Here is a 25,626-nt window from a genome sequence, read left to right as displayed (position 1 = left end):
TGGCATCGTGTGAATGGAGAGCAGCCCCGCACCCTGCAGCCACAGGAGGACGAGCTGTCACTTTGCAGGAGGAGCCACAGAGTTTACACCAAGTTATTTGTGTGTAGTGCGAGCAGTGGCCACCAGGGGCGCCCCTCCCATGCTGCTGCCCTTCAGGTTAGGAAAGAAAATGTGCTCTTAATTATCATATGTATAAGTGAGTTTCAGGAAGGGGCTGAACAAGCCGAATCCCATCAGAGCCAAGAGCAGGCAGTAACTTTTTAGGGGGCTGGAAACTGAGCTCTGGAATAAAAGTGCAGGAGGAGCAGAGACTGCAGCAACTTGTGGATCAGCAAAACTCCGAGCCGTGTGCAGGGACCCCCAGCCCCCCAGCATCCCTGCAGCCCTGGATTGTACCCCCCCTGTCAGGACAAAACTTCAGCAACTTTCCAAGAACTTTTCCTAGGTGCGATCTGGGGATCTGATCAGGAAGGACTTTGCTCCCTGGGATTGTCAGCCGAGGACAAAGTCACCAGCTTTCTGTGCTGTCACTGACTGAGGGCAAAGCTGGGCAGCCTGGATCTCAAGAAAATAGTCTCCAGCATGCAGAACTACAAGTATGACAAGGCAATGGTGCCCGAGAGCAGGAATGGGGGCAGCACCCCCCTCAACAACAACAATGGACCTGGCAACTGCAAGAGGGTCCTGCTCATCTTCCTGGATCTCTTCTGCCTGATAGTCGGTGAGTCCACAATTATGTGTCCCTGTGTTCCTGCTCAGAGCTGCGGGGCTGTCACAGTGTTCCCTCTGGCATTTACTCCTCTGACACTAACTCATTGCACTTATTATTGTGTTTCCACTTCATTATTCATCTCATTGTATTTGCATTATATTATTTGCTGGGCTACAATACATTTGCATTACTTTCCTTTTTGATTTGTATTACATGTTGTACTTTTTAATATTTGATTTATATTATGTTTGCATTGTATTATATGTTGCACTTTCTACTATTTACTTTATAGTATGTTTGCATTGTATTTTATTTTGCACTTTTTAATACTTGCATTATATTATGCTTACAGTGCACTATATGTTGTGCTGTATTAAATATTGCACTTTTAATACTTGCATTACATTATGTTTGCATTGCATTATATGTTGCACTTTTTAATACTTGCATTATATTATGTTTGCATTGTATTATATATGTTGCGCTGTATTAAATATTGCACTTTTAATACTTGCATTACATTATGTTTGCATTGCATTATATGTTGCACTTTTAATACTTGCATTACATTATGTTTGCATTGTATTATATGTTGCACTTTTTAACACTTGCATTATATTATGCTTACAGTGCACTATATGTTGTGCTGTATTAAATATTGCACTTTTTAATACTTGCATTATATTATGTTTGCATTATATTATATGTTGCACTTTTTAATACTTGTATTATATTATGTTTGCATTGTATTATATATGTTGCTCTGTATTAAATATTGCACTTTTAATACTTGCATTACATTATGTTTGCATTGTATTATATGTTGCACTTTTTAACACTTGCATTATATTATGCTTACAGTGCACTATATGTTGCGCTGTATAATAGGTTGCACTTTTCCCCCTTTGCATTATATTACACAATATTTGCACAATATTGTTGTATATTTTGCACAGTTTTCAGTTTCTTCATGACATTTTGCATTACATGATGCTTAGTATTTTTTGTATTTTCTCTAGTGACATTACAGCCCCTCCCAGCAGTACAACCCCTGGTTTATAGAGCTGTCTCATGCCCAGCTGGTGCCGGTCCCCCCCCCCAGCGCTTTACTTTTTACACAATATTTTCATTGCACTTCATATTTTCAGGAAATATTTTTGTTAGGAAAAAGTGATGTGTAACATTGTATCCTGTCTCCAGCTTTCCCTGACTTCATATCCCTGGTGCCTGGGTAGTGTTGAGTTTCACTTGTGGTGTAAATGGTCACGTTAGAAGGGAAAGTGTGCGATGAATATGTGCAAATCACCTCGCGAATCCTGATCTACTGGTTTTATTTCATGATTGTAATGCATTTGGGTAGAGAATTCCACAGTGAGTGTTAATGACATGGATGCGGTGTGGAATTATGGGTTCCTGCCTTATGCACCCTGCGGGCAACTATAAGGCGGAACTACAACTCTCAGCAGGTTGCACAATACTGCTGGATATGGTCCTCATTACACTCACTCATCTGCTGGGAGTGTATGTGTTTAGATTGTAGCTTCTGCTATATAAACCATAGAGGAGAAGTGGTATACAGCTCTGTGTGGTCCTGGGGTCCCTATAGATTGTATATGGGAGAGGCACCGTAGTGTAAAGGCCCCTGGTGCCTGGATGATGGGAGTCGCTGTCTGGCTGTTATGGAAGAGCAAGACTGGTTCCATCTTATCAGATCCAGCAAAAAACCTTTCCATATCTTCAAAGCAAAATCCCTTGTGCCTTGGTCTGAATTCTCCACATTGCATTCTGCAATCACTGATGTATGACTTCTCCTCCACTCAGCTGTACAACACTTATGAAATGATTTTCCAAAACCACAATTAGACGCCCCCCCAGGCCCCCTCCTTCCAGTGTAAAATCTGCAGCTTACTGTGGGCTGTAACCTGATCACTAGGAGTAAGGAGAGGCGCCGGGTTTACAGTCACTTACTGCAGCCGATATCTCATCATTACATTATCATCCATATGCTGCCCCTTTAAGTGCGCCCCCAGTAGTGACAAATGTCCCACTTAGCGTGACCACAAGAGCGGCCGCAGTGACTTCTTTCCAAAGGTCATGTCATGGAGGCCCACGCATATCAAGCGCATATTGCAATGACTTGTCTCCACGGCTAAGCTTCATGTCAACAATGTAGTAAGTAGCCGGTCAATGGGAGATGTTTAAAGTTGACTTAAAGGGTCTCTAAAGCTGAGCCGAATCCATAAATCATTATATAATTGACATCTGGTTTGCATTGTATCCCATGTAACTGAGAACTTTTAGGGATTGGATAGAATTAGGTCCCCTTGATATACAGTCTGTGTTGGCTTGGGTCCATGCAGTAGAGTGGAGACCTGGTTCTCCCCCCCTTGTCATTGCTGGGGTCGGCTGTCGAATGATTGAGGAGACTTGTGTTACAACCATTAGTAGTAGAAGGCAGGAGCCCTCCTAGGATACAGTCCGTGACCCGTGTGGCTTCTCCATTGACCGCATAGTCCGGTGCACAGGTATCACCAGCATCAGTGCATTGTCTGTCCAGATAAAAGGCGCAGATCCCAGATAAAAGAACCCACACAGGAGATAAGACTTGGCGGGTTAACTTGACGTTTGCACTGTAAACTTTCCAAATATAGGAACTAATCCTCAGATAATCTCTGACCGTAATCCTCAGATCATTGCCAGATCTGTTTTATTTTATGGTTTTGTCCTTTGATTTTAGTTATTCTTCTGTACACATAGGGGAAGGAGATATTCTACGAGAGATCCTGTGTATTACATACAGTTGAGTAGAGATCCTGTGTATTACATACAGTTGAGTAGAGATCCTGTGTATTACATACAGTTGAGTAGAGATCCTGTGTATTACATACAGTTGAGTAGAGATCCTGTGTATTACATACAGTTGAGTAGAGATCCTGTGTATTACATACAGTTGAGTAGGGATCCTCAGTATTACATACAGTTGAGTATTAGTTACTCCTCTGAGGACACTTAAGTGTCACAGGACTCTCCCTATGTTCACTTTATGGCTGGCAGCTATGTAATTTGATGTCCTGGTGCCTTCTACACGGAGAAGCTATCGTGTGACACTGTGCAGACGCCTCCCTGTGACAATGCTGAGGTTGACTATTTATTGGGATAAGATCGAAGATCTTGTAGGTCCTGGTGTCTGGTGGGATTTATTGGGTGAAAACTATAATGTAACAGAGATTGAGAAATAACTTTGTTGCAGAACTGGTCCAGAATAAATACAATGTTGCAAACTGGAGTCTTCGCAATGTCTACATCAGTTGACATCCTAGATCAGCGATTGCGAACCTTTTGGAGTCTGAGTGCCCAAACTTCAACCAAAAGCCACTTATTTATTGCAAAGTGCCAGCGCAGCAACTCAAGCAGTAATTTATTTTCTCCTTGTTCTTTGATAACTTTCAATCGTTCAGCCTCCTAAAGACACCAACGCAGTAGGCAAATTTGCCTATCATTGTAGGAAGATTCTTTGAGTCCTGTCTGGTGAACTTCATGCTGGGGTGATGGTCTGGGTGCCCACAGAGAGGGCTCCAAGTGCCGCCTCTGGCACTAGTGCCATAGGTTCGCCACCACTGTCCTAGATCTTTAGACCTTACAATGTATCTCCTCATCTTTTAGGAACCTGATTCAGGAAGGCAAACCTGTTGTAGAGCATGGGGAGAACCCAAGATACAACGTGAAGAACATACAAACCTCATGTTGATGTTAGGAGATGTAATCTTACTACAATGAGGACCTTCTTTAGGGACCTGCTCTTCTAGGTAGGGAACCTAGTAATATACTTGAGCTGTGTCCTGACTACAGGTTTCTGGGTCACTGAAGGCTTCTGTGTTATGATTCAGATGTCCAAGTCTATAAATTAGACAGCGTAGACATTGACTGTCAACAAGATGTTTGCTTTGTCAGGGGGAGGCAAACGTTTCATTAGTGACTTCTGTCCTCTTATTGCAAAATTCCTCAGACTGACCCGGTGGGAGTCATCGATCTTGTCCACCCATTTTCAATGTTTTTGCATTGCACCCTGCTCCAGGGGATGGAGTAGAAATTCACCATTCAATATACCTCAGCGTTTACTGTAAACCACCGAAAATAGTCAATTTGTCCCTTTTTGGGTAATTACTTCTGCTGCTGCCTCCAATTATTATCATTATACTATTTCATCTGATGCCCTGTCACTCAGGGAACGTCTTGACAATAGGCTTCAATAAAGACTCCTCTGCATCTTAAAGAACCTACAAGAAGCAAAACATTGGCCTCATTTACATCACAAATTGCTTGACTGTCTAGTAGTATCACCCATAATAGATGGTCGTGGTGGAGTTTCATGATGATTGTAAGTTGAAGGCCACCATAGATGTTGGAGATCTTCACTTTTATCAAAGCATGGAAACTTTTAGAACAATCCAGTCCAGCCCAGCGAAGCGTTGCATAAGCAAGACATAGCAGTCTTTGGAGAGTAGACATTGCTAGGACATGCTGGAAGGCATCTCAGATAAGAACCAGGGCTTCCACTCAACACCAACATTCCTGGACAAACTGATATGCATTACCTTGAACACAAATGACTGCAAACTGTGGGCAGAACCCACCATCTGGTCATTGTGAGAAGATCTGGAGACTGGTACCGTCTGTACACAGTCAGTGGTGATAAGCACCTTGGTCATCCAACTCCTCCATCTGTCAGGTTTCTACTTCTCTGATCATTTTCCAGATTGACAGATTACAGATTGAGTAAATATACCTTGACTTTTTTTTTTTTTCTCAAAGTTTCCAAATTCTTAAAACTTTGCTCAGAGAGTTGAGTTGATGAGAAACATAGTTGCTAGAAGAGAACTTAGACAAGCCCCAGGGCTTCCACTCAACGCCTAATGCAGATCATAATGCATTGTATAGAAGTTGCATCTGGATGTCGTAAGGTGAACTTGAGGTTACGTAGACTGGTACGACTCTCCACAGTCCATGCAGACAGCACCTTGGTGCGCCTACCTCTCCACCACTGTCTAGAATGATTCCTTTGAGGCGCACCACGAAGCGCTAGAGCCAGAAGTTTTCTTAATGAGTGATTGACAGGTGCAAACACTTTCCTTAGTAACGCACTGGGAGGATTTACAAGAGGACTCTCTTCATCCTGCGTTTTTCCATGGTCTTAGATGGTATCGGGATGGTGGTAGGAAAATCCCAAGTATTTCACCAATGCCGGACAACAGATTGGAGTAATTTCATCCACCCAGTTAATAATATTTACAGAAAAGTTTCTTATTCCTGTGTTTCTCCAGTGGAAGAGGTCTCGGGACCATCTGGAATAACTTTCGAGATGCAGAAGGAAGGGGGGGGGGGTTATTTAACCCTTCATGGCATCACCAGCAGCAGATGATTGACTTTTGATTTTTCCTTCACCCCGTCTGCCTCCTTGTGGCCCCACTAGGGCCATTTAGGGACCCGCAGTCTGCAAAGTCTATAACCTTGAACATGTGGGAACACGGCAAATGGGAAACATAAACTTTTCCAGGAAACTTCTCATGAAGCAGCAGGTAACGCGCCATCCTTCTTTTGTGGTCGGAATTTTCAAGGGAAACTTAGTTACTTTTGACTCATTTTTTTTTAATTAGTTTCGTTTTTTTTTTTTTTTTTTTCCTGGAAACTAGATCTCCCTTTTGGTCTTTTAAAGGAGAAGTGAGGGGAGGGGGACTCGGTGCTCCATAGACGGGTCTGGAAACTGGCAGTCCAGTGATATATTTGTGTCTGTTACCATTTTTACTTTCTCCAGAAGGCCTCTGCTGCTTGATTTTTGGAAAAAAATCAAAAAAACATCTAATCCTGTAGCGCTGAGTCTGCAGTCTTTGATCTGAGCCTTGTAATAGGAGAAGCCTTAGATGGAATCAGATTTGTAGCTTTGGAGGTGACCTTGTGCCGGTCATATGATTCCTCATAGGGACAGTTATGTAGCTGGATATGTAGCGGCGCTGGAACATGGGGACATATAGATTTGCATACACCTGCTGCCCCCAGTCATCCGAGGAGGCGGATTATACGGAATTTCATGATTCATACTGAATCTACGCACTAATTATTAGAGTTTTGCTTTCCAGCGCCACCTAGTGGTTATTTCTTCTGAAAAACATTTTTATTTCCTGGTTTTCTTTACGTTTCTTTACGTTTAGCTTAAGGCAATGCTCCCTGTATGGGTGAAGTCTGGAGTTTGGGCGGCTGACGTCCTGCAAATTCTGATTCCAGTAAATGCTGCGCTAAAAGGGTTACTAAGTATAGGCGAGCCATAGGACGTTATCCAATTATGAAATCACTTGACGGCTACATAATGGAGAGTGTCTCATATTATAAGTGCATTAGGCAGGAGGCTTGGAACGGAACCAGTATGGCGGCTATTACCCAATCCAAATGTTAACATTGTTGAAATTCTGGGTGAGAATTCTTGTCATGAGTTGTAATGGTTACATTTGTTGTCACTCAGCTTTCCCAAACCCAGATGAAAATAGTAAAGGACCATTCAAGGTCAGATATTCCCTGGGGATCTATCGATTTTAAGTGGAAATACTAATATTGGTGTTAGGATCCTGATTCTAAACTTCGAGGTCAGTTACAAATTAACTTAAGATATTCCCTGAGAATGAAAGTCAGAGGATCGAGTTGTGGACTGGGGTCAAAGTCTTCTCAGAGCCTGTAGAGAGGAGTGTGGAGGTCAGGAGGGTCCCTCAGCAGAATTCACCTTCCATGGTTTTCCCCAGCTTTCCTCCAAGTCACATAGTGCCCTCATTCTCCATAGTGATAGGAGGCTCCGGGACATCTGGTCACTTAGAATTTAATTAAGTTCTGTGTTTTCTTCCGGAATTTTTCTGGGGAACAGAAAGATGACTTCTCTTCTTCTTCTTCTTCAGAAGAGCTTCTGGCCTCAACCCAAGGATTTCTGGATATTATTACATCTGCGGATTTTGTGGGAACAGCTGACGGGAAAGAGCTGGACATTGTACAGCGTCCTGCTACTTCTCATCTTTTTCCCTGTGTAGTTGGTTGGGACATGGATGGGGCCACATATTTGGAGATCTTTTGAGGCTTTCCATCCATATCCCACTAGAATACTATTCAACCCATGTTTATAGGGAAGGTTGGACATCTGGCGCCAGCATTTGGGTTGGTGGTCAGGAATCCCAATCAGATTTAGGCTACATGCACATTGCCGTGGCCCGCCGCACCGTAGCACGGCGGCCACACGGCAGCGCGGGGAGAGGAGGAGGAGGTGAGCGCCACTCACCCCCGCCCCTCTCCATAGGAAAATATGGGCCACGGCGCCGTAATACGGGAAAAGATAGGACATGTACTATCTTTGCCCGGGCTACGGAGCGGTACGGTGCGGTAAGGTACGGTGCCGCACTTTGTAGGTAGACCATTTTGCCCCAGGAGTTACTGTACGTCAAATTATTTGGAAAATCTGATGCTCAAAACTAATGGTGATCCCTACCAGCCCCTACTCTTCTGGTATGTACCACCCTAGTGATGAGAGCAGAAAATCCAAAGTCATTCTCTAGACCTCACACATCAGAACTGGTTATATGACAGACAAATGTGACCTTCTTTGGGGTTGGTCTGCTAGGGTCAACCATATACAGACGATGAGGATCACATCATCGATCATGTTGAGCCTGAGGTTTTTGGTTCATGGTTCTGCCATCATGATATCACCATTAGTAGGAGTCATCCAACAGTTACGAGTCTTTAGTGGTCTTCAAGATCAGTCTTTAGTGAACATGGAAAGATATTGGCATGTGCATCTACCCAATGGACAACCAGATGTACTCACACCCATAAGTGATATTTACCCACCTTCTAAACTATTGGAATTTATCACCCATCTGAGAAAAAGGCGAAAGTTGGCCAACCTGCTGGGGTCAACTAGTCATAGATCTAAGAAAGTCGTCCTGTTCTTTGGAGGTTGACTTGTTTGGGTTTTATGAGACATGGGATGAGGGGTTATCTCAGGTTAAGGACTCTACTACCATTCTTCATTCCCAGTTGGAGTCAACCACGAGTAGAGCTCAATTTTTTTGGCATCTGCATTCCCCCAGTGGCCTCCAGATGTAGTCACACCCAACAGTGATCCCTGGAATTTACCATCCAACTAACTAAAGTCAATCTCCAGACCCTTCAAGTCTTGGACACCTGTAGATTGTGCTCTTGTAGCACCTTCTGTAACAATGTTGCAGTGTCCATGCGTCCTCTGTCCGTGTTCATCCACTGTGACTCCGTTGTCTTGTGTCGCCATCTACCTTCTCTCCCGCCAGTCGTTTGATTAGGAAATCAAGAAGAGCGAAGAAGTTGGGGCGGGGGGGGGGGGGGGGGGTGCAAGAACAATGCCCCTTTCACCCGCCTGATCTAATTTAGTATCTTTGAAAAGTGAATACAGCCTTGTACTGGGCGCTTTATCCGTCCATAGAAATGTCCCAGTGAATGGCGATTCATGCCGCACATAACTCCCCGAGAGCCAAATGGACGGTATTTTTTTTCCCACCAATTCTATTGAAAACTTTGCACAATGGACATTGTCTCAGGGCCGTCTCCATGGCGACCGCCATTGATGCCCACTCGTACATCTCCGTCTGAGTAATCCGTCCTCGTCTGTTATATGACCCCCCCATAAATGATCCACCTCTAGCCTCCAAATAATACAAAAACTTTCACCAAATTTCTCTGGTATCAAAAAGTAACAATTTGTAGAGTCTTCAGGCGGCTCCTGACACCTTCTCAGGGTCGGGCAGGAATATTAATTGCTACTTTGGTAATTCGTGTTGTGCTCAGACTTGTGTGGGGACGGCCGCGTCGTTTATGAGCTCTCACTAATAGGAGCGTGAAAGCAGTGAAAGGACGGAGCTTTGTGCAGCGGGTTCAGCGCGTCCCGGCCCATTGTCAGGGCCCTATTCACATGGATCAGCAGCGCCCAGCGTGCAGCTACTCCCAGTGCTCCATGTATAGATTATTATGTCCAGGGTTCAGGACATGTTGGGGGTTGTAGTGCTCCATGTATAGAACATACAACCATTAGATTATGATCATGTCCTGTAGTTAGGACATTTTGGGAGTAGTAGTGCTCCATGTATAGAACATAAAACCATTAGATTATGATCATGTCCAGTGGTCTGGCATGTTGGGAGTTGTAGTGCTCTTTGTATAGAGTATAACAGAAGAGTATTATGATCATGTCCAGTGGTCAGGACATGTTGGGAGTAGTAGTGCTCCATGTATAGAACATAAAACCATTAGATTATGATCATGTCCAGTGGTCTGGCATGTTGGGAGTTGTAGTGCTCTTTGTATAGAGTATAACAGAAGAGTATTATGATCATGTCCAGTGGTCAGGACATGTTGGGAGTAGTAGTGCTCCATGTATAGAACATAAAACCATTAGATTATGATCATGTCCAGTGGTCTGGCATGTTGGGAGTTGTAGTGCTCTTTGTATAGAGTATAACAGAAGAGTATTATGATAATGTCCAGTGGTCAGGACATGTTTGGAGTTGTAGTGCTCTTTGTTTAGAGTATAACAGAAGAGTATTATGATCATGTCCAGTGGTCAGGGCATGTTGGGGGTTGTAGTGCTCCATGTATAGAACAGAAAACCATTAGATTATGATCATGTCCAACAGTCGGCATGTTGGGGGTTGTAGTTCTCTATGTATAGAGATTAACAGAAGAGTATTATTATCATGTCCAATGGTCAGGACATGTTGGGTGTTGTAGTGCTCTAAGTATAGAGTATAACAAAAGAGTATTATGATCATGTCCAGTGGTCGGTCATGTTGGGAGTTGTAGTGCTCTATGTAAACAGTAAAAGATACTAGTACTATGGTCATATCTGGGTGATGGGTCTTTTTGGGACACTTTGGTGTATTGTACATAATAGGATTGTATTATGGTCATGCTCAGTGTTAAGACATATTGGGGGTTGTAGTATTCTACATATAGAGGGTCATAGAATTGTCCGGATTTCTTCGCATTCAGTTGACCATGTCCTTGCCCTTTTCCCAAGGTTTAGTTACTTTAGCTAAAAAGTAGCCAAAACCACAAAACGCTGGAGTTTGTGAGGTTAATGTTCAGCATCAGCTGTGAAGCAGGAGGGGCCTGGCAGGCGTCCGCCGTGACTCTATCATGGGGCGCAGTGACAGGACTCGCTTTGAACCCGCTGCTCGCTCTTAATCCCGCTTTGTTTTTCTTTTAAGAAATGGCTTTTATTTCCTTCCCATGAAAAGGTTTCCTTGGAAGGGTCTGCGCTCTAAGATTTCGTGGCCCATTATGAGGCCCGGAGCCGCTGGCAGAGCTTGGTTTCTTCTCAAACATTTCAGCAGTTCAGATCTTTGGGGGTTCAAGTTCAGGATACGGAGCATCTGAGCGCTGCGGGGGTAAAGACAATGAGGCTTTTCAGGAGGAGCGCGGCGTAGAGAGGACGGGAACAGGGCGAAGCGTCCCAGCACCCGCGCACCACGGCTGCGCTAGATTCTGCTTGGATTTTCTTTAGTGGGAAAATCATTAGGAAAAAAGAGGGGGAAAAAAAAGTCTTCAGAAGTTTTTGTGTTTGTCTAAGGGGTGGGGACGCGTCCTGAATGGCCGGGAATTGATCCGTCTTGTTTCATGTGAAGGGAAGTGACATCTCGGGGCTGGAGGAGCCTTCACTTACAGCCATCTAAATCGGATTACACTTTTTCCTTCCCTCCCAGATTCTGGGTCTGTTAAACTTCTGCAAGGATTTTTTTGAATAAAAAATGTTACATTTTGTCTTATTTTTGTCTAAAATCATATTTATAGTGCAATACATTCAGATACTAAAGGTATCTGCAAAGATAAAATACTTTTGTGCATGTTGTTAGTAGCAGCAGGACTGTGAAATATACATTTATATTTGTGAATTGTAGGCTCTCATAGAACTTTGGGTGCGTGTCCTCACACTGCTGTGCTCCGTGCTCTCTGCACCCAGTGTTGGTACTGTCCCTGGAGAGATGTGTAATCAGACCTCACACTGCTGTGCTCTGTGCTCTCTGCAGCCAGTGTTATGTACTGTCCCTGGTGAGATGTGTAATCAGACCTCACACTGCTGTGCTCTGTGCTCTCTGCAGCCAGTGTTATGTATTGTCCCTGGAGAGATGTGTAATCAGACCTCACACTGCTGTGCTCTGTGCTCTCTGCAGCCAGTGTTATGTTTTGTCCCTGGAGAGATGTGTAATCAGACCTCACACTGCTGTGCTCTGTGCTCTCTGCAGCCAGTGTTATGTATTGTCCCTGGAGAGATGTGTAATCAGACCTCACACTGCTGTGCCCTGTGCTCTCTGCAGCCAGTGTTATGCATTGTCCCTGGAGAGATGTGTAATCAGACCTCACACTGCTGTGCTCTGTGCTCTCTGCAACAAGTTTTATATATTGTCCCTGGATTGTGTTGTTAGTATTAGCAGAGATGTGATTTATGGATTTATATTTCAGGATTACAGCTTCTCCAAGTCTACCATGGCGTGACCTCACACTTCTGTGCTCTGTGAATTGTTGGCCGTTTAACAACACATGAGAGGGACTTTTAAGCAACTAAGTGCAGAGAGCACAGAACGTAGCAGTGTAAGGATACGCCTGCAGTAAAATTGGAAAAGCTATGATCCTGAAATATAAATCCATATATCACAGTCCTGCTGCTACTAACAACGTACATAAAGGTCTGATTTACCGGTACCTACTACTGCTTGCAGAGAGCAAAGAGCACAGCAGTTTGTGGACACCCCAGGGCACATGGAGTAGCTAAAATCCTGGAATATAAATCCATACATCACAGTCCTGCTGCTACTAACAACATACACAAAGGTCTGATCACACATCACTCCAAGGACAATACATAAAACTGGCTGCAGAGAGCACAGAGCACAGCAGTGTGAGGACACACCCCCAGTGCACTTGGAGAAGCTGCAATCCTGGAATATAAATCCATATATCACAGTCCTGCTGCTACTAACAACATACACAGCAATATGATTACACATATCTCTAGGGACAATACCCAACATTGGTAACAGTTTCCCTTTCACCAGGAGTTTACAGTTACCTGAACCTCGGGGGTTAAACATTAACTTATTATACAAACTTGCAGGAAGTTATTGAGAATTGGAAGGTTTGGAACAATGGAAACTTTGTAACTTTCTAATCTTGGGTGTAAGACGACATAGAGAGGAATTGTGGGATCAATGGGATCACCCTGTACCCATTGATTCCTTATCTCTATAGATTGCAAGCTCTTGGGAGCCTGTTCCCAGCACGCACTCGCACTGGTGTTCTAGAGATAATGGCCTCCTCCGGAGCGCTCTCTCCTCTCCGCTGTCACATCATCATCACATTATTATGGTTTCCGACCCCCCCGAACCCCGGCCATAGCTTTTCTGCCGCACTGCATGAGATTTCCCACTCTGGTTGTCCCCAAAGACAATGGAGAGACATCTGTCAGCAGCCGCTTATCTGCAAACCGCGCTTACACAGCAGATAGCAGGGGGGCGCTGTGTAGAGGCTCTCAGGCGGCAGAGATTAGATGGTGCCAAGTCAAGATGATGGGTGCGAGAGCGAACAGGGGGAAGAATGTGCCTCATCTAGAGGAGGGGAACAGTACAGAACCCCGGGGACTATGGAGGAGTGTAATATGTTATAAATCCATAACTTAGAATACAGCCTATCCATCACTAGAGAGCAGCGGTGCCATCACTGAGAATACAGCCTATCCATCACTAGAGAGCAGCAGTGCCATCACTGAGAATACAGCCTATCCATCACTAGAGAGCAGCGGTGCCATCACTGAGAATACAGCCTATCCATCACTAGAGAGCAGCGGTGCCATCACTGAGAATACAGCCTATCCATCACTAGAGAGCAGCGGTGCCATCACTGAGAATACAGCCTATCCATCACTAGAGAGCAGCGGTGACATCACTAAGAATACAAACTATCCCTCACTAGAGAGCAGCGGTGCCATCACTGAGAATACAGCCTATCCATCACTAGAGAGCAGCGGTGCCATCACTGAGAATACAGCCTATCCATCACTAGGGAGCAGCGGTGACATCACTGAGAATACAGCCTATCCATCACTAGAGAGCAGCAGTGCCATCACTGAGAATACAGCCTATCCATCACTAGAGAGCAGCGGTGTCATCACTGAGAATACAGCCTATCCATCACTAGAGAGCCGCAGTGCCATCGATGAGAATATAGCCTATCCATCACTAGAGAGCAGCGGTGTCATCACTGAGAATACAGCCTATCCATCACTAGAGAGCAGCGGTGACATCACTGAGATTACAGTCTATCCATCACTAGAGAGCAGCGGTGCCATCACTGAGAATACAGCCTATCCATCACTAGAGAGCAGCGGTGCCATCACTGAGAATACAACCTATCCCTCACTAGAGAGCAGCGGTGCCATCACTGATAATACAGCCTATCCATCACTAGAGAGCAGCGGTGCCGTCACTGAGAATACAGCCTATCCATCCACTAGAGAGCAGCGGTGCCATCACTGAGAATACAGCCTATCCATCACTAGAGAGCAGCGGTGATATCACTGAGAATACAGCCTATCCATCACTAGAGAGCAGCGGTGCCATCACTGAGAATACAGCCTATCCATCACTAGAGAGCAGTGGTGCCATCACTGAGAATACTATCTATCCATCACTAGAGAGCAGGAGTGTCATCACTGAGCATACAGCCTATCCATCACTAGAGAGCAGCGGTGCCATCACTGAGAATACAGCCTATCCATCACTAGAGAGCAGTGGTGCCATCACTGAGAATACAGCCTATCCATCACTAGAGAGCAGCAGTGACATCACTGAGAATACAGCCTATCCATCACTAGAGAGCAGCGGTGCCATCACTGAGAATACACCTATCCATCACTAGAGAGCAGCGGTGCCATCACTGAGAATACAGCCTATCCATCACTAGAGAGCAGCGGTGCCATCACTGAGGATACAGCCTATCCATCACTAGAGAGCAGCGGTGCCATCACTGAGAATACAGCCTATCCATCACTAGAGAGCAGTGGTGCCATCACTGAGAATACAGCCTATCCATCACTAGAGAGCAGCAGTGTCATCACTGAGAATACAGCCTATCCATCACAAGAGAGCATCGGCGCCATCACTGAGAATACAGCCTGTCCATCACTAGAGAGCAGCGGTGTCATCACTGAGAGTACAGCCTATGCATCACTAGAGAGCAGTGGTGCCATCACGAGAATACAGCCTATCCATCACTAGAGAGCAGTGGTGCCATCACGAGAATACAGCCTATCCATTACTAGAGAGCAGCGGTGCCATCACTGAGAATACAGCCTATCCATCACTAGAGAGCAGCGGTGCCATCACTGAGAATACAGCCTGTCCATCACTAGAGAGCAGCGGTGTCATCACTGAGAATACAGCCTATCCATCACTAGAGAGCAGCGGTGTCATCACTGAGAATACAGCCTATCCATCACTAGAGAGCAGCGGTGCCATCACTGAGAATGCAGCCTATCCATCACTAGAGAGCAGCGGTGCCATCACTGAGAATACAGCATATCCATCACTAGAGAGCAGTGGTGCCATCACTGAGAATACAGCCTATCCATCACAAGAGAGCAGCGGTGCCATCACTGAGAATACATCCTATCCATCACTATAGAGCAGCTGTGCCATCACTGAGAATACAGCCTATACATCACTAGAGAGCAGCGGTGCCATCACTGAGAATACAGCCTATCCATCACTAGAGAGCAGCGGTGCCATCACTGAGAATACAGCCTGTCCATCACTAGAGAGCAGCGGTGTCATCACTGAGAATACAGCCTATCCATCACTAGAGAGCAGCGGTGTCATCACTGAGAATACAGCCTATCCATCACTAGAGAGCAGCGGTGTCATCACTGAGAATACAGCCTATCCATCACTAGAGAGCAGCGGTGCCATCACTGAGAATGCAGCCTATCCATCACTAGAGAGCAGCGGTGCCATCACTGAGAATACAGCATATCCATCACTAGAGAGCAGTGGAGTCATCACTGAGAATACAGCCTATCCATCACTAGAGAGCAGTGGTGCCATCACTGAGAATACATCCTATCCATCACTATAGAGCAGCGGTGACATCACTGAGAATACAGCCTATCCATCACTAGAGAGCAGCGGTGCCATCACTGAGAATACAGCCTATCCATCACCAGAGAGCAGCGGTGCCATCACTGAGAATACAGCCTATCCATCACTAGAGAGCAGCAGTGACATCACTGAGAATACAGCCTATCCATCACTAGAGAGCAGCGGTGCCATCACTGAGATTACAGCCTATCCATCACTAGAGAGCAGCGGTGACATCACTGAGAATACAGCCTATCCATCACTAGAGAGCAGCGGTGCCATCACTGAGAATACAGCCTATCCATCACTAGAGAGCAGCGGTGTCATCACTGAGAATACAGCCTATCCATCACTAGAGAGCAGCAGTGACATCACTGAGAATACAGCCTATCCATCACTAGAGAGCAGCGGTGCCATCACTGAGAATACAGCCTATCCATCACTAGAGAGCAGCGGTGTCATCACTGAGAATACAGCCTATCTATCACTAGAGAGCAGCGGCTCACAAGCTTCCTATGTGATGTAGGTATAAGCGGCAGTCACAGTCGGGTTGCAGGCTGGTAATTACATAGTCATCAGACAATTACTCGCTCTCCTGATTACTCCCCTTCCCCCTCTCTCGGGTCCATCTCCTGGATCTCGCTCTTGGACACTGTCAGTTGATCCTTCTCTCTATATTGGGGGCTGAAATCTTTTAGTCTTTGGGGTCTTGAGAAGTTGTCGTATAGAAGACCCTCACATCCTGCGTCAGTGAAGTCATTGGGGCGCTCAGTGTTGTGGTGACTAATCCCTCGCCGTGTCTGATTAGCCCCGGAGCGGTCACACGTGGCCCCGGAACGTCTGTCTGGCAGGTGCGACCCGTGATTGTACGGATACAGTTACTTGGAATCATCCTGTAACATTGTAACTAAGTTTCCACATCAGTGTCCTGAGAAGTCCATGCACCTGCTGCGCATGTATGGGAGGAACATCCAACACAGAAATATCCATCATATGTATATTATTCTCGTCCTCCCTCCAGCAACTATCATCTATCTATCCATCTATCTATCTATCCATCTATCTATCTATCCATCTATCTATCTCATATCTATCTCCTATCTATCTATCTACCTATCTATCTATCTATCTATCTATCTATCTATCTATCTATCTATCTGATATTATCTATCTATCTATCTATCTATCTCCTATCTATCCATCCATCTATCTATCTATCTATCTCCTATCTATCCATCCATCTATCTATCTCCTATCTATCTATCTATCTATCTCCTATCTATCTATCTATCTATCTATCTATCTATCTATCTCATATTATCTATCTATCTATCTCCTATCTATCTATCTATCTCCTATCTATCCATCCATCTATCTATCTCCTATCTATCTATCTATCTATCTATCTATCTCCTATCTATCTATCTATCTATCTATCTATCTATCTCATATTATCTATCTATCTATCTATCTCCTATCTATCTATCTATCTATCTATCTATCTCCTATCTATCTATCTATCTATCTATCTATCTATCTCCTATCTATCTATCTATCTATCTATCTATCTATCTATCTATCTCATATTATCTATCTATCTATCTATCTCCTATCTATCTATCTATCTATCTATCTATCTCCTATCTATCTATCTATCTATCTATCTATCTATCATTTATCTATCTATCTATCTATCTATCTATCTATCTCCTATCTATCTATCTATCTATCTATCTATCTATCTATCTCCTATCTATCTATCTATCTATCTATCTATCTATCTATCTATCTATCTATCTATCTATCTATCTCCTATCTATCTATCTATCTATCTATCTATCTATCTATCTCATATTATCTATCTATCTATCTCCTATCTATCTATCTATCTATCTAGAAGAAAAAGGAAAGTTTAGAGCAGCACAGCAACTCCGGTGGGTGCAAGTCCGTAAGTCCCCAGGCAGGGGGACTGCAATATAAGGTTTAGGAAGAGGCAGCACTCCAAAAGGTAGTTTCAAAAAAGTGGGGTGTCTTTATTCCATGAGCGACGTTTCAGCTCCTTACGAGCCTTTTTCAAGCATGAAAAAGCATGCTTGAAAAAGGCTCGTAAGGAGCTGAAACGTCGCTCATGGAATAAAGACACCCCACTTTTTTGAAACTACCTTTTGGAGTGCTGCCTCTTCCTAAACCTTATCTATCTATCTATCTATTTCCTATCTATCTATCTCCTATCTATCTACATCTGTAGATTTCTCCAACAACTCCTCCACATGTGCGTTCTTCCGCCTCGCTCTGCGTCCCACTCTGTAGGGCCACATTCATCGGATCCAGCAGCTTTTCTCTTCCAGGACAGTGCGGATATTGTCCCAGGACGCGGTGAATGACAGATTTTTTCTATCTCATTGGGCGTTGAGCTTAACCCGTTCCCTGCTGGTGGGCATTAGGCGGGCGGCTCGGAGGGGCAGACAATGCCTCCTTCATAGCGGGGCCTTTGTCTCTCTGGGAGTGGGACAGCGGTGAATGGGGGTCAGCGTTTCGCCAGCATCGCAGCAGAATCCCTCCCGTGGGAATAGAAAGGCCGGGCCTGTCCCCATGTGCCGGGCCAGACCTGCGTGCCACAGCACAATGCCAGGGATTTAGCGCCACACAATTCCTATTCAGGCAGGTGATTGAGCAAATGTAAGCAGAATCCGCCCCGGCCTCAATACAAGCGCCAGCCCCCAAAATCTACAGGCACCGCACGTAAAGTGTCGCCCCAACACCACAAACACAGCGTGAGGCCGAGATCTGGAGATTTTCTTGTAATTTTGAACTTTTTAGTAAAAAAAACTATGGGCCACATTTATCACTTGTTTTTTCTGTTGTTTTTGCGCCTTTTCGTTTAGGCGCACCGTTTTTGTGCCATTTTTGCGATTAAACGTCAAATTAGCCGCGCAGCAAAAATAACCACCTTTCCCTCATCTATCGTTCAATTCCAGATGTTTTGCTGCGCCTAATGATATTCATCACGTGCGACTTTTGCATTTAGGCGCAAAAACGGGCGCAAAAACACTCCAGCCCGAAGGTGACGTTAACTGAGAAGAAAGCACTGAGCCCCTTTGCAGAAGAGCTCATTTCTAGCAGCAGAGCTCAGCCAGACACTAGAACATATAATAGATACATTAGATACACTGCAGACACTGGAACATATAATAGATACATTAGATACATTACAGACACTAGAACATATAATAGATACATTAGATACACTGCAGACACTAGAACATATAATAGATACATTAGATACATTACAGACACTGGAACATATAATAGATACATTAGATACATTACAGACACTGGAACATATAATAGATACATTAGATACATTACAGACACTGGAACATATAATAGATACATTAGATACACTGCAGACACTAGAACATATAATAGATACATTAGATACATTACAGACACTGGAACATATAATAGATACATTACAGACACTGGAACATATAATAGATACATTACAGACACTGGAACATATAATAGATACATTAGATACACTGCAGACACTAGTACATATAATAGATACATTAGATACATTACAGACACTGGAACATATAATAGATACATTACAGACACTGGAACATATAATAGATACATTACATACACTGCAGACACTGGAACATATAATAGATACATTAGATACTCTGCAGACACTGGAACATATAATAGATACATTAGATACACTGCAGACACTAGAACATATAATAGATACATTAGATACACTGCAGACACTAGAACATATAATAGATACATTAGATACATTACAGACAGGAGCTGCAGACTCTATTTACAGTTTATCACCTTCTATTTACAAAATATTCTGCAAAACCTGAGCTCACAGCAAGAGAGAAGAGAAGTTTGCACAAGTTTGCAGAAGGTTGCAGATACTACAAACAAGTGTCCCCCATGTAATTCTGCACAGTGTCTGAGGGGAATACTGGCCAGAATTACAGGGGTGCAGCAGGAGACCAGCACTGGGGGATCCCCTCCAGGAGAAGTCCCTGCTGAGGAGGTCACTGGGTGCAGGGTGTCACACACCTGGGTGCTGCTGAGGAGGTCACTGGGTGCAGGGTGTCACACACCTGGGTGCTGCTGTGAGTGTTATCTTCATTCTGGGCTGTGGGAGAAGCAGAGAGGAGCTTGTAGCAGGATCACATGTAAGTGCCTGAATCTAACATTGCGCCTAAACTGCGCCTAAACTGTGTTAAAGTAAAGTGATTAATAAGAGGCAGAAAATATACTTATCACAGTTGGTTGTAGCTTGTGATAATTCTGGCAAAACAGTGCGCCAGAATTTAGGCGCAACTACTACACTTAGGTGCACAAAAGGGATAAATGTGGCCCTATATCTATAGTATCTATGTCTTATCTATCTATCCATCTCCTATCTATCTATCTACCTATCTCCTATCTATCTATCTATCTATCTATCTATCTATCTATCTATCTATCTATCTATCTCTCTCTCTCTCTCTCTCTCTTTCTCTCTCATATCTATCTATCTATCTATCTATCTATCTATCTATCTATCTATCTATCTATCTATCTATCTGTCTATCTCATATCTATCTATCTATCTATCTATCTATCTATCTATCTATCTATCTATCTATCTATCTCATATCTATCTATCTATCTATCTATCTATCTCATATCTATCTATCTCCTATCTATCTATCTATCTATCTATCTATCTTTCTATCTATCTCATATCTATCCATCCATCCACCCACCAGATCAGGCATGTTCACAATCAGTCCATGCCCTGTGCACATGACATGGTTTTGCGTCCTGTCTGGCGGTATTATTCTGCGCTCTCCTTGCTGTACGTTTTTGTTATGAAATTATCTATATAGAGAATTTTTTGCGCAGCCACAGAAGTGATGGAGCGTCTAATACTCCGAATACATAAACTGAGGAAATACCTTAAAGGACCCCGACCCATTAAAGAGAAAGTGATTGGTTGATGTTAGGAGGGTCTCTTAATATTTCCGCGGGCCCGGAGCTGAGCTGTTTGTGCAGGTGGCAGCTGTCGACACTGAAGAGAGATTTCCAGATCCACAATAGATACATTGATGGCGCTGGGGGCGGACGACTTACAGAAATCTGCTGCTTTATGGCCGTATCCTGGGACTGCGCTCAATCGGATATTACATTAAGCCGCCATTCACCAAAGGACGGCGACTGCAGGAACCGCCTCCACTACTACCGGCTTTTACGAGATTCCCAAATGTCGTTACTGCACCCATTAAAGTCGCCGCGCACAATCCTGTACTGTCCTTGAAATAGCCGCTAAAGCCCCGGGACGTAACCTCTAATGACTCTCCAATGTGTTGCCTTAAAGTGGCGCAGAGTCATGAAAATCCGTCTGCTTCTAGGAAAGCTGGGAGATGACCAGTGTGACTGTAAAACATCCAATTTAAGGACATTGGGGCACATTTACTTACCTGTCCCATCACGATCCCCGGGGTGCGCTGTCCGACGAAGATTCGGAGCCCCCGTGATTTACCAAGATCGCACGTCCAATTTCCTGCATGTGTCGCTTCCCCAGCTCCGCCAGAATTCACCTTCTTCATACCGGGGCTTGCGACACAATTTTGAATCCCGCGGATTGTCTGAATCCGTTGCATCGTCTGATGGCCAGCCCCCCGATTTATGTTGGGTGAAAGCCGGCGCCGATGGGCCAAAATCCGATTGCATGCGACAAAAAAGCCCTTCTAAATGCGGTGCACATCGGAAATCGATAGACGATAGTGCGGTTCACGAACTCTTAGTAAATGAGCCCCAATATCTCCTGCTTTATCTATACTTCTAGTGAGATGGGAGGCAATGCCATGGGCAGGGGGTGCAGGTGGTTGTAGCTGTAGAGGGTGGGGAGGGGCCCTGCACGGAAAGATACATAGAGTCTTCTTATATTATTGTGATTATTTATTATATACATTGTTATTTTTCCCTCTTCTGATACATTGTAACACTTTGGGGGTCATTTATCTTATTCCCCCCTTCTCTGCGCTATTTTTGTGCCTGTTTGAGTCTATTTTTTGCACCTCACTTGTTTTTGTTGTTTTGGCTCTTTGTCAAATGCAGGTTTTTTGCGCCATATTAGGTGCAAATGTAAAAAAAAAGTTGCAATTTGTTGCGCAAATCATACAGTTTCCTTTCCTTAGCACGGTCAGGGCTGGTGTGTTAGTGCGCAATTATTTGTGCCCATATAGGCCCAATAGTATAATAAATTGGGCGCAAACATCTGTAATGAGGCGCAATGTAATGACAAATAGGGCGCAAAGACACACGGCAAAATGAGGCGTAACATTCCAAAAAAAGTGCAAAATAGGCGCAAAACAGCCGTTATGCAGCAAACAGGCGCAAAAACACCAACAGAAGGAGAAGATAACTGACCCCCTTTGTATCTCCCATGTTATAGTGTCCGGGTCAGTTGTGGACCCCCCAGTCCGTCCTGTTCTCATGACGCCGGAATGTTCCAGGAAGCCTCAGATACCAGATATCAGATCATTCCCCAGCTGCTATTTTCCCAGGGAATTTAGAAAGAAGAATCATCTCCGATCGTAAAAATAGCGATGACTGCGGAGACGTCATAAAGATCAGAGAACGGGAGGGGATGGGGGGGTTATATAATATTATGTATTACATTTTATTATATTATTAGCTTATTAGAAAGATTATGATGGGTCTATGCACACTGAGAGAGAGATTGAAGATGAAGATGATCCCCTGTAGGTAATGACCCCCATATTACTTTCCATGTGCTCTATGAGGCTGTAGCAGAGCTGAGGTGGCGGCACAGTAGCATCCATGGAGCTGTGTACATAGACATTATTTCTCCATAAACGTTCTTCAAAGTTCTCCGGCAGAACATAAGACGTTCCCCTTCAGCCACTTTGGCCGGGAGCCAATTTCAATAATTTGAGCGTCTATTACAACCCAAATGAGGTTTGCAGCCCCCTCCGCCCCCCCCCCCCACGACCCCCTCTCAGCTCCAGTAGCCCTGAAATGCTTAAAATAGCACCCAAGTCACCAGCGTGCAATCATAATATTTATAATGTGAGCACCTCTGCTATCACATGGCCCGCGCCCGCCCGCCGCTCAGACCTGACCGGGTGGGTTTCTCGCTTTCCTTTCCAGTCATTGGCCCCATTCCCAAAATGAAAGAGCTACCAAATATTAAAGAGAAGTTTCCAAGCTCCGTCATCGGCCGGCGAGCCTTGTCATGTGCAGATTAGCCTTGTCCCCCCCTCCAGACGCTAATAAATGGCCCCTTGTTACATTGGATGCATGTACAGAGGGTCTGGATATTCGGGCGTGTAGTTAGGGGAGCGTAGAGGTAGCAGTCACACCCCGTCCTGGCATCTCTAGGGGAACACTGGTCCTGGACCCTGTTACAAATCTGGCATCGGGCTTCAAAAGCTCAAAGTTGCCCCTAAAAAGGCCAAATATTTATGAAAAAATTCATAGTACATGATGCATTGCTAAACAGTGGGAGACACAGACCCCCAGGTAGAATTTGGACCAGGGTCCCCAACTATGATATAATATAATTTATAGTCGGGGTCTTCTGAAAGGGTCCCCAAAAATCTCTGTGACCCTCTGCACCCCTTAGGTTATGCATCTGCAGGTGAATTGTGGGTCAGATCATAATGACTGAGACTTGTAGAGGGTGTGTCAAGAGAGGGTGTGTCAATGCTACTCAGGGGTGGAGCTAACTGCAGCCAGTTCCTGCCCCCAAGGAACAAGTACATCATAAAATAAGCAAGTAAAGGGTCTTGTATCTCGAAATGAGGGAATATAAGACCATAACCTAACAGGGGGTAGAGGGATGTTACCCTTTGACCTAGGGCATCTCATAGCTGAGGGTTTGTTACAAGTGTATTCAAATATCACAATGATACGTTGTTTCAATTCAGTTCAAATGTAGCAAATTATCTCAAGAGGAAAGCGATTTGTGCTTCTGATACCTTAACTTTACAAAGATTTGTCTAGACTGGATAACATTGTAACAAACCCTCAGCTGTAAGGTTTAAGGTGAGGACTGTGTCTTGTAAACATCTTCTTGGCCCTCGGCATCTGAAAACACTTAACCTCTTCAGGCCTCATCCCTTCCAGAAACAAAAGGATTAAACGGCTTCCCCCGGAATAACACAACATCTGCGAGGATTGTCACGTGCCGGCGTCTTCCAGGGATTAAGCGGTTAACGTCCCCCCCCAATCCCGGAGTAACATGTGTTTTACAGATCTGTCATGTGTGAGCCATTTACAGAAGAAGCTGCGTGTAAACTGATAGAGATGACGCCCCACAGATCTGGCGTCCTCATGCAATCTGATTGGTTGGATCTTCATGCAATCTGATTGGTTGGATGTGATCTGCGCTGACGCTTCTCCGTAAAACCTCTGGCTGCGGAGACTGTGCAGCCTCAGTGTATTGTGCGGACCCCTGGCACATGGGACCGCGAGCTTCGCCAACTTGGCCGGGGCCTAGAATGTTTAGGTAGTGAAATAGAGATGAGCCGGGTTTATGTGAGATGCTTCGCTGCCTTCCTCCCAGGTGCTGAACGCTCCTCTGTCTCCAGGAGAAAGACCTCTCTGTGCTCCGCCGCTCGCCTCCCTCTACTGCGCAATGTGTCAGAGGAGTAATGCCATTCTTAAAGGGGCAAAAACACGGCTGCTTGCTTCCTAAAACAGCGCCACACCTGTCCTCAGGTTGTATTGTGTATTGCATCTCATTACAATTTAGGTAAATTAAGCTGAACTGCAATACCAGACTCAACCTGCGCACAGAGGGGGCGATGTCATGTTTTTTTTACATTCTATTCAACCCCTTTAAACTACAAAGTGTCACCTTCTTGTTATGTTATGCTGGTTACATGTTATGATGTTACAGTGTGTCAGCCTCAGCTACTCATGTACTTTATATGATTCTTCTCCAGGAACCATCATTTATTATGACGTACCTCCACTTAAAGGGATCCTGTCAGCAGGTGTGACCATAAAGATGTATCCAGGACTGTGACTACGGCTTTCAGGATTCCAGGATTGAAGCTTCTCCTCGCGCTGCTGTTCTGCAGGCTCCACATTTCCCTCTGCTCTGCCTGACTGCTGTAATATATAATACAATATAAATCCATATATCACAGTCCTGCTGCTACTAACAACATACACAAAGGTTTGATTACACATTTCTTCAGGGACAATACCTAACACCTGCAGAGAGCACAACAGTGTGAGGACACACCCCCAGTGCACTTGGAGAAGCTCCAGTACTGGAATATAAATCTATATACCACAGTCCTGCTGCTACTAACAACATACACAAAGGTTTGATTACACATTTCTCCAGGGACAATACCTAACACCTCCTGCAGAGAGCACAGCAGTGTGAGGACAGGAACCCTAGTGCACTTGGAGAAGCTACAATCCTGGAATATAAATGTATATTTCACAGTCCTGCTGCTACATAAATCTACACATCTCTGCAGGGACAGGCTGCAGTCTTTGGGTTTACACCTGGTGACAGATCCCTGCTATCAAGTTTTATGCTGCAATTGCTTCACATTATCAAAAAAGGTTTGCAGATTTCTCTCGTTGTTTAGCCTTTTTTAGCCTCGTGTTTTCTACTCCAGTCACATCCGAATCTGCAGTCACCTTTATGATGTGCTTATCAAT

General features: G+C 44.5%; 1 protein-coding gene across 2 annotated transcripts in view; it reads left to right on the top strand.

Annotated features, from left to right (window-relative positions):
- The first annotated feature begins 216 nt into the window (after positions 1–216).
- PLPP3 (phospholipid phosphatase 3) overlaps positions 217–25,626 on the top strand; it is a 46,802-nt gene continuing 21,392 nt past the window's right edge. Inside the window, exon 1 of one of the 2 annotated variants that reach the window (XM_072128651.1) lies at positions 217–721. In XM_072128651.1, coding sequence (XP_071984752.1) covers positions 583–721 — 139 coding nt within the window. In that variant the 5' untranslated portion in view covers positions 217–582. The remainder of the gene's footprint in view (positions 722–25,626) is intronic. The other variant, XM_072128650.1, reaches the window with a different exon arrangement.

The sequence above is a fragment of the Engystomops pustulosus genome, chromosome 10, assembly GCF_040894005.1.
Source record: "Engystomops pustulosus chromosome 10, aEngPut4.maternal, whole genome shotgun sequence".
Lineage (NCBI taxonomy): Eukaryota > Metazoa > Chordata > Amphibia > Anura > Leptodactylidae > Engystomops > Engystomops pustulosus.
This window is presented reverse-complemented; position numbering and strand designations above follow the sequence as displayed.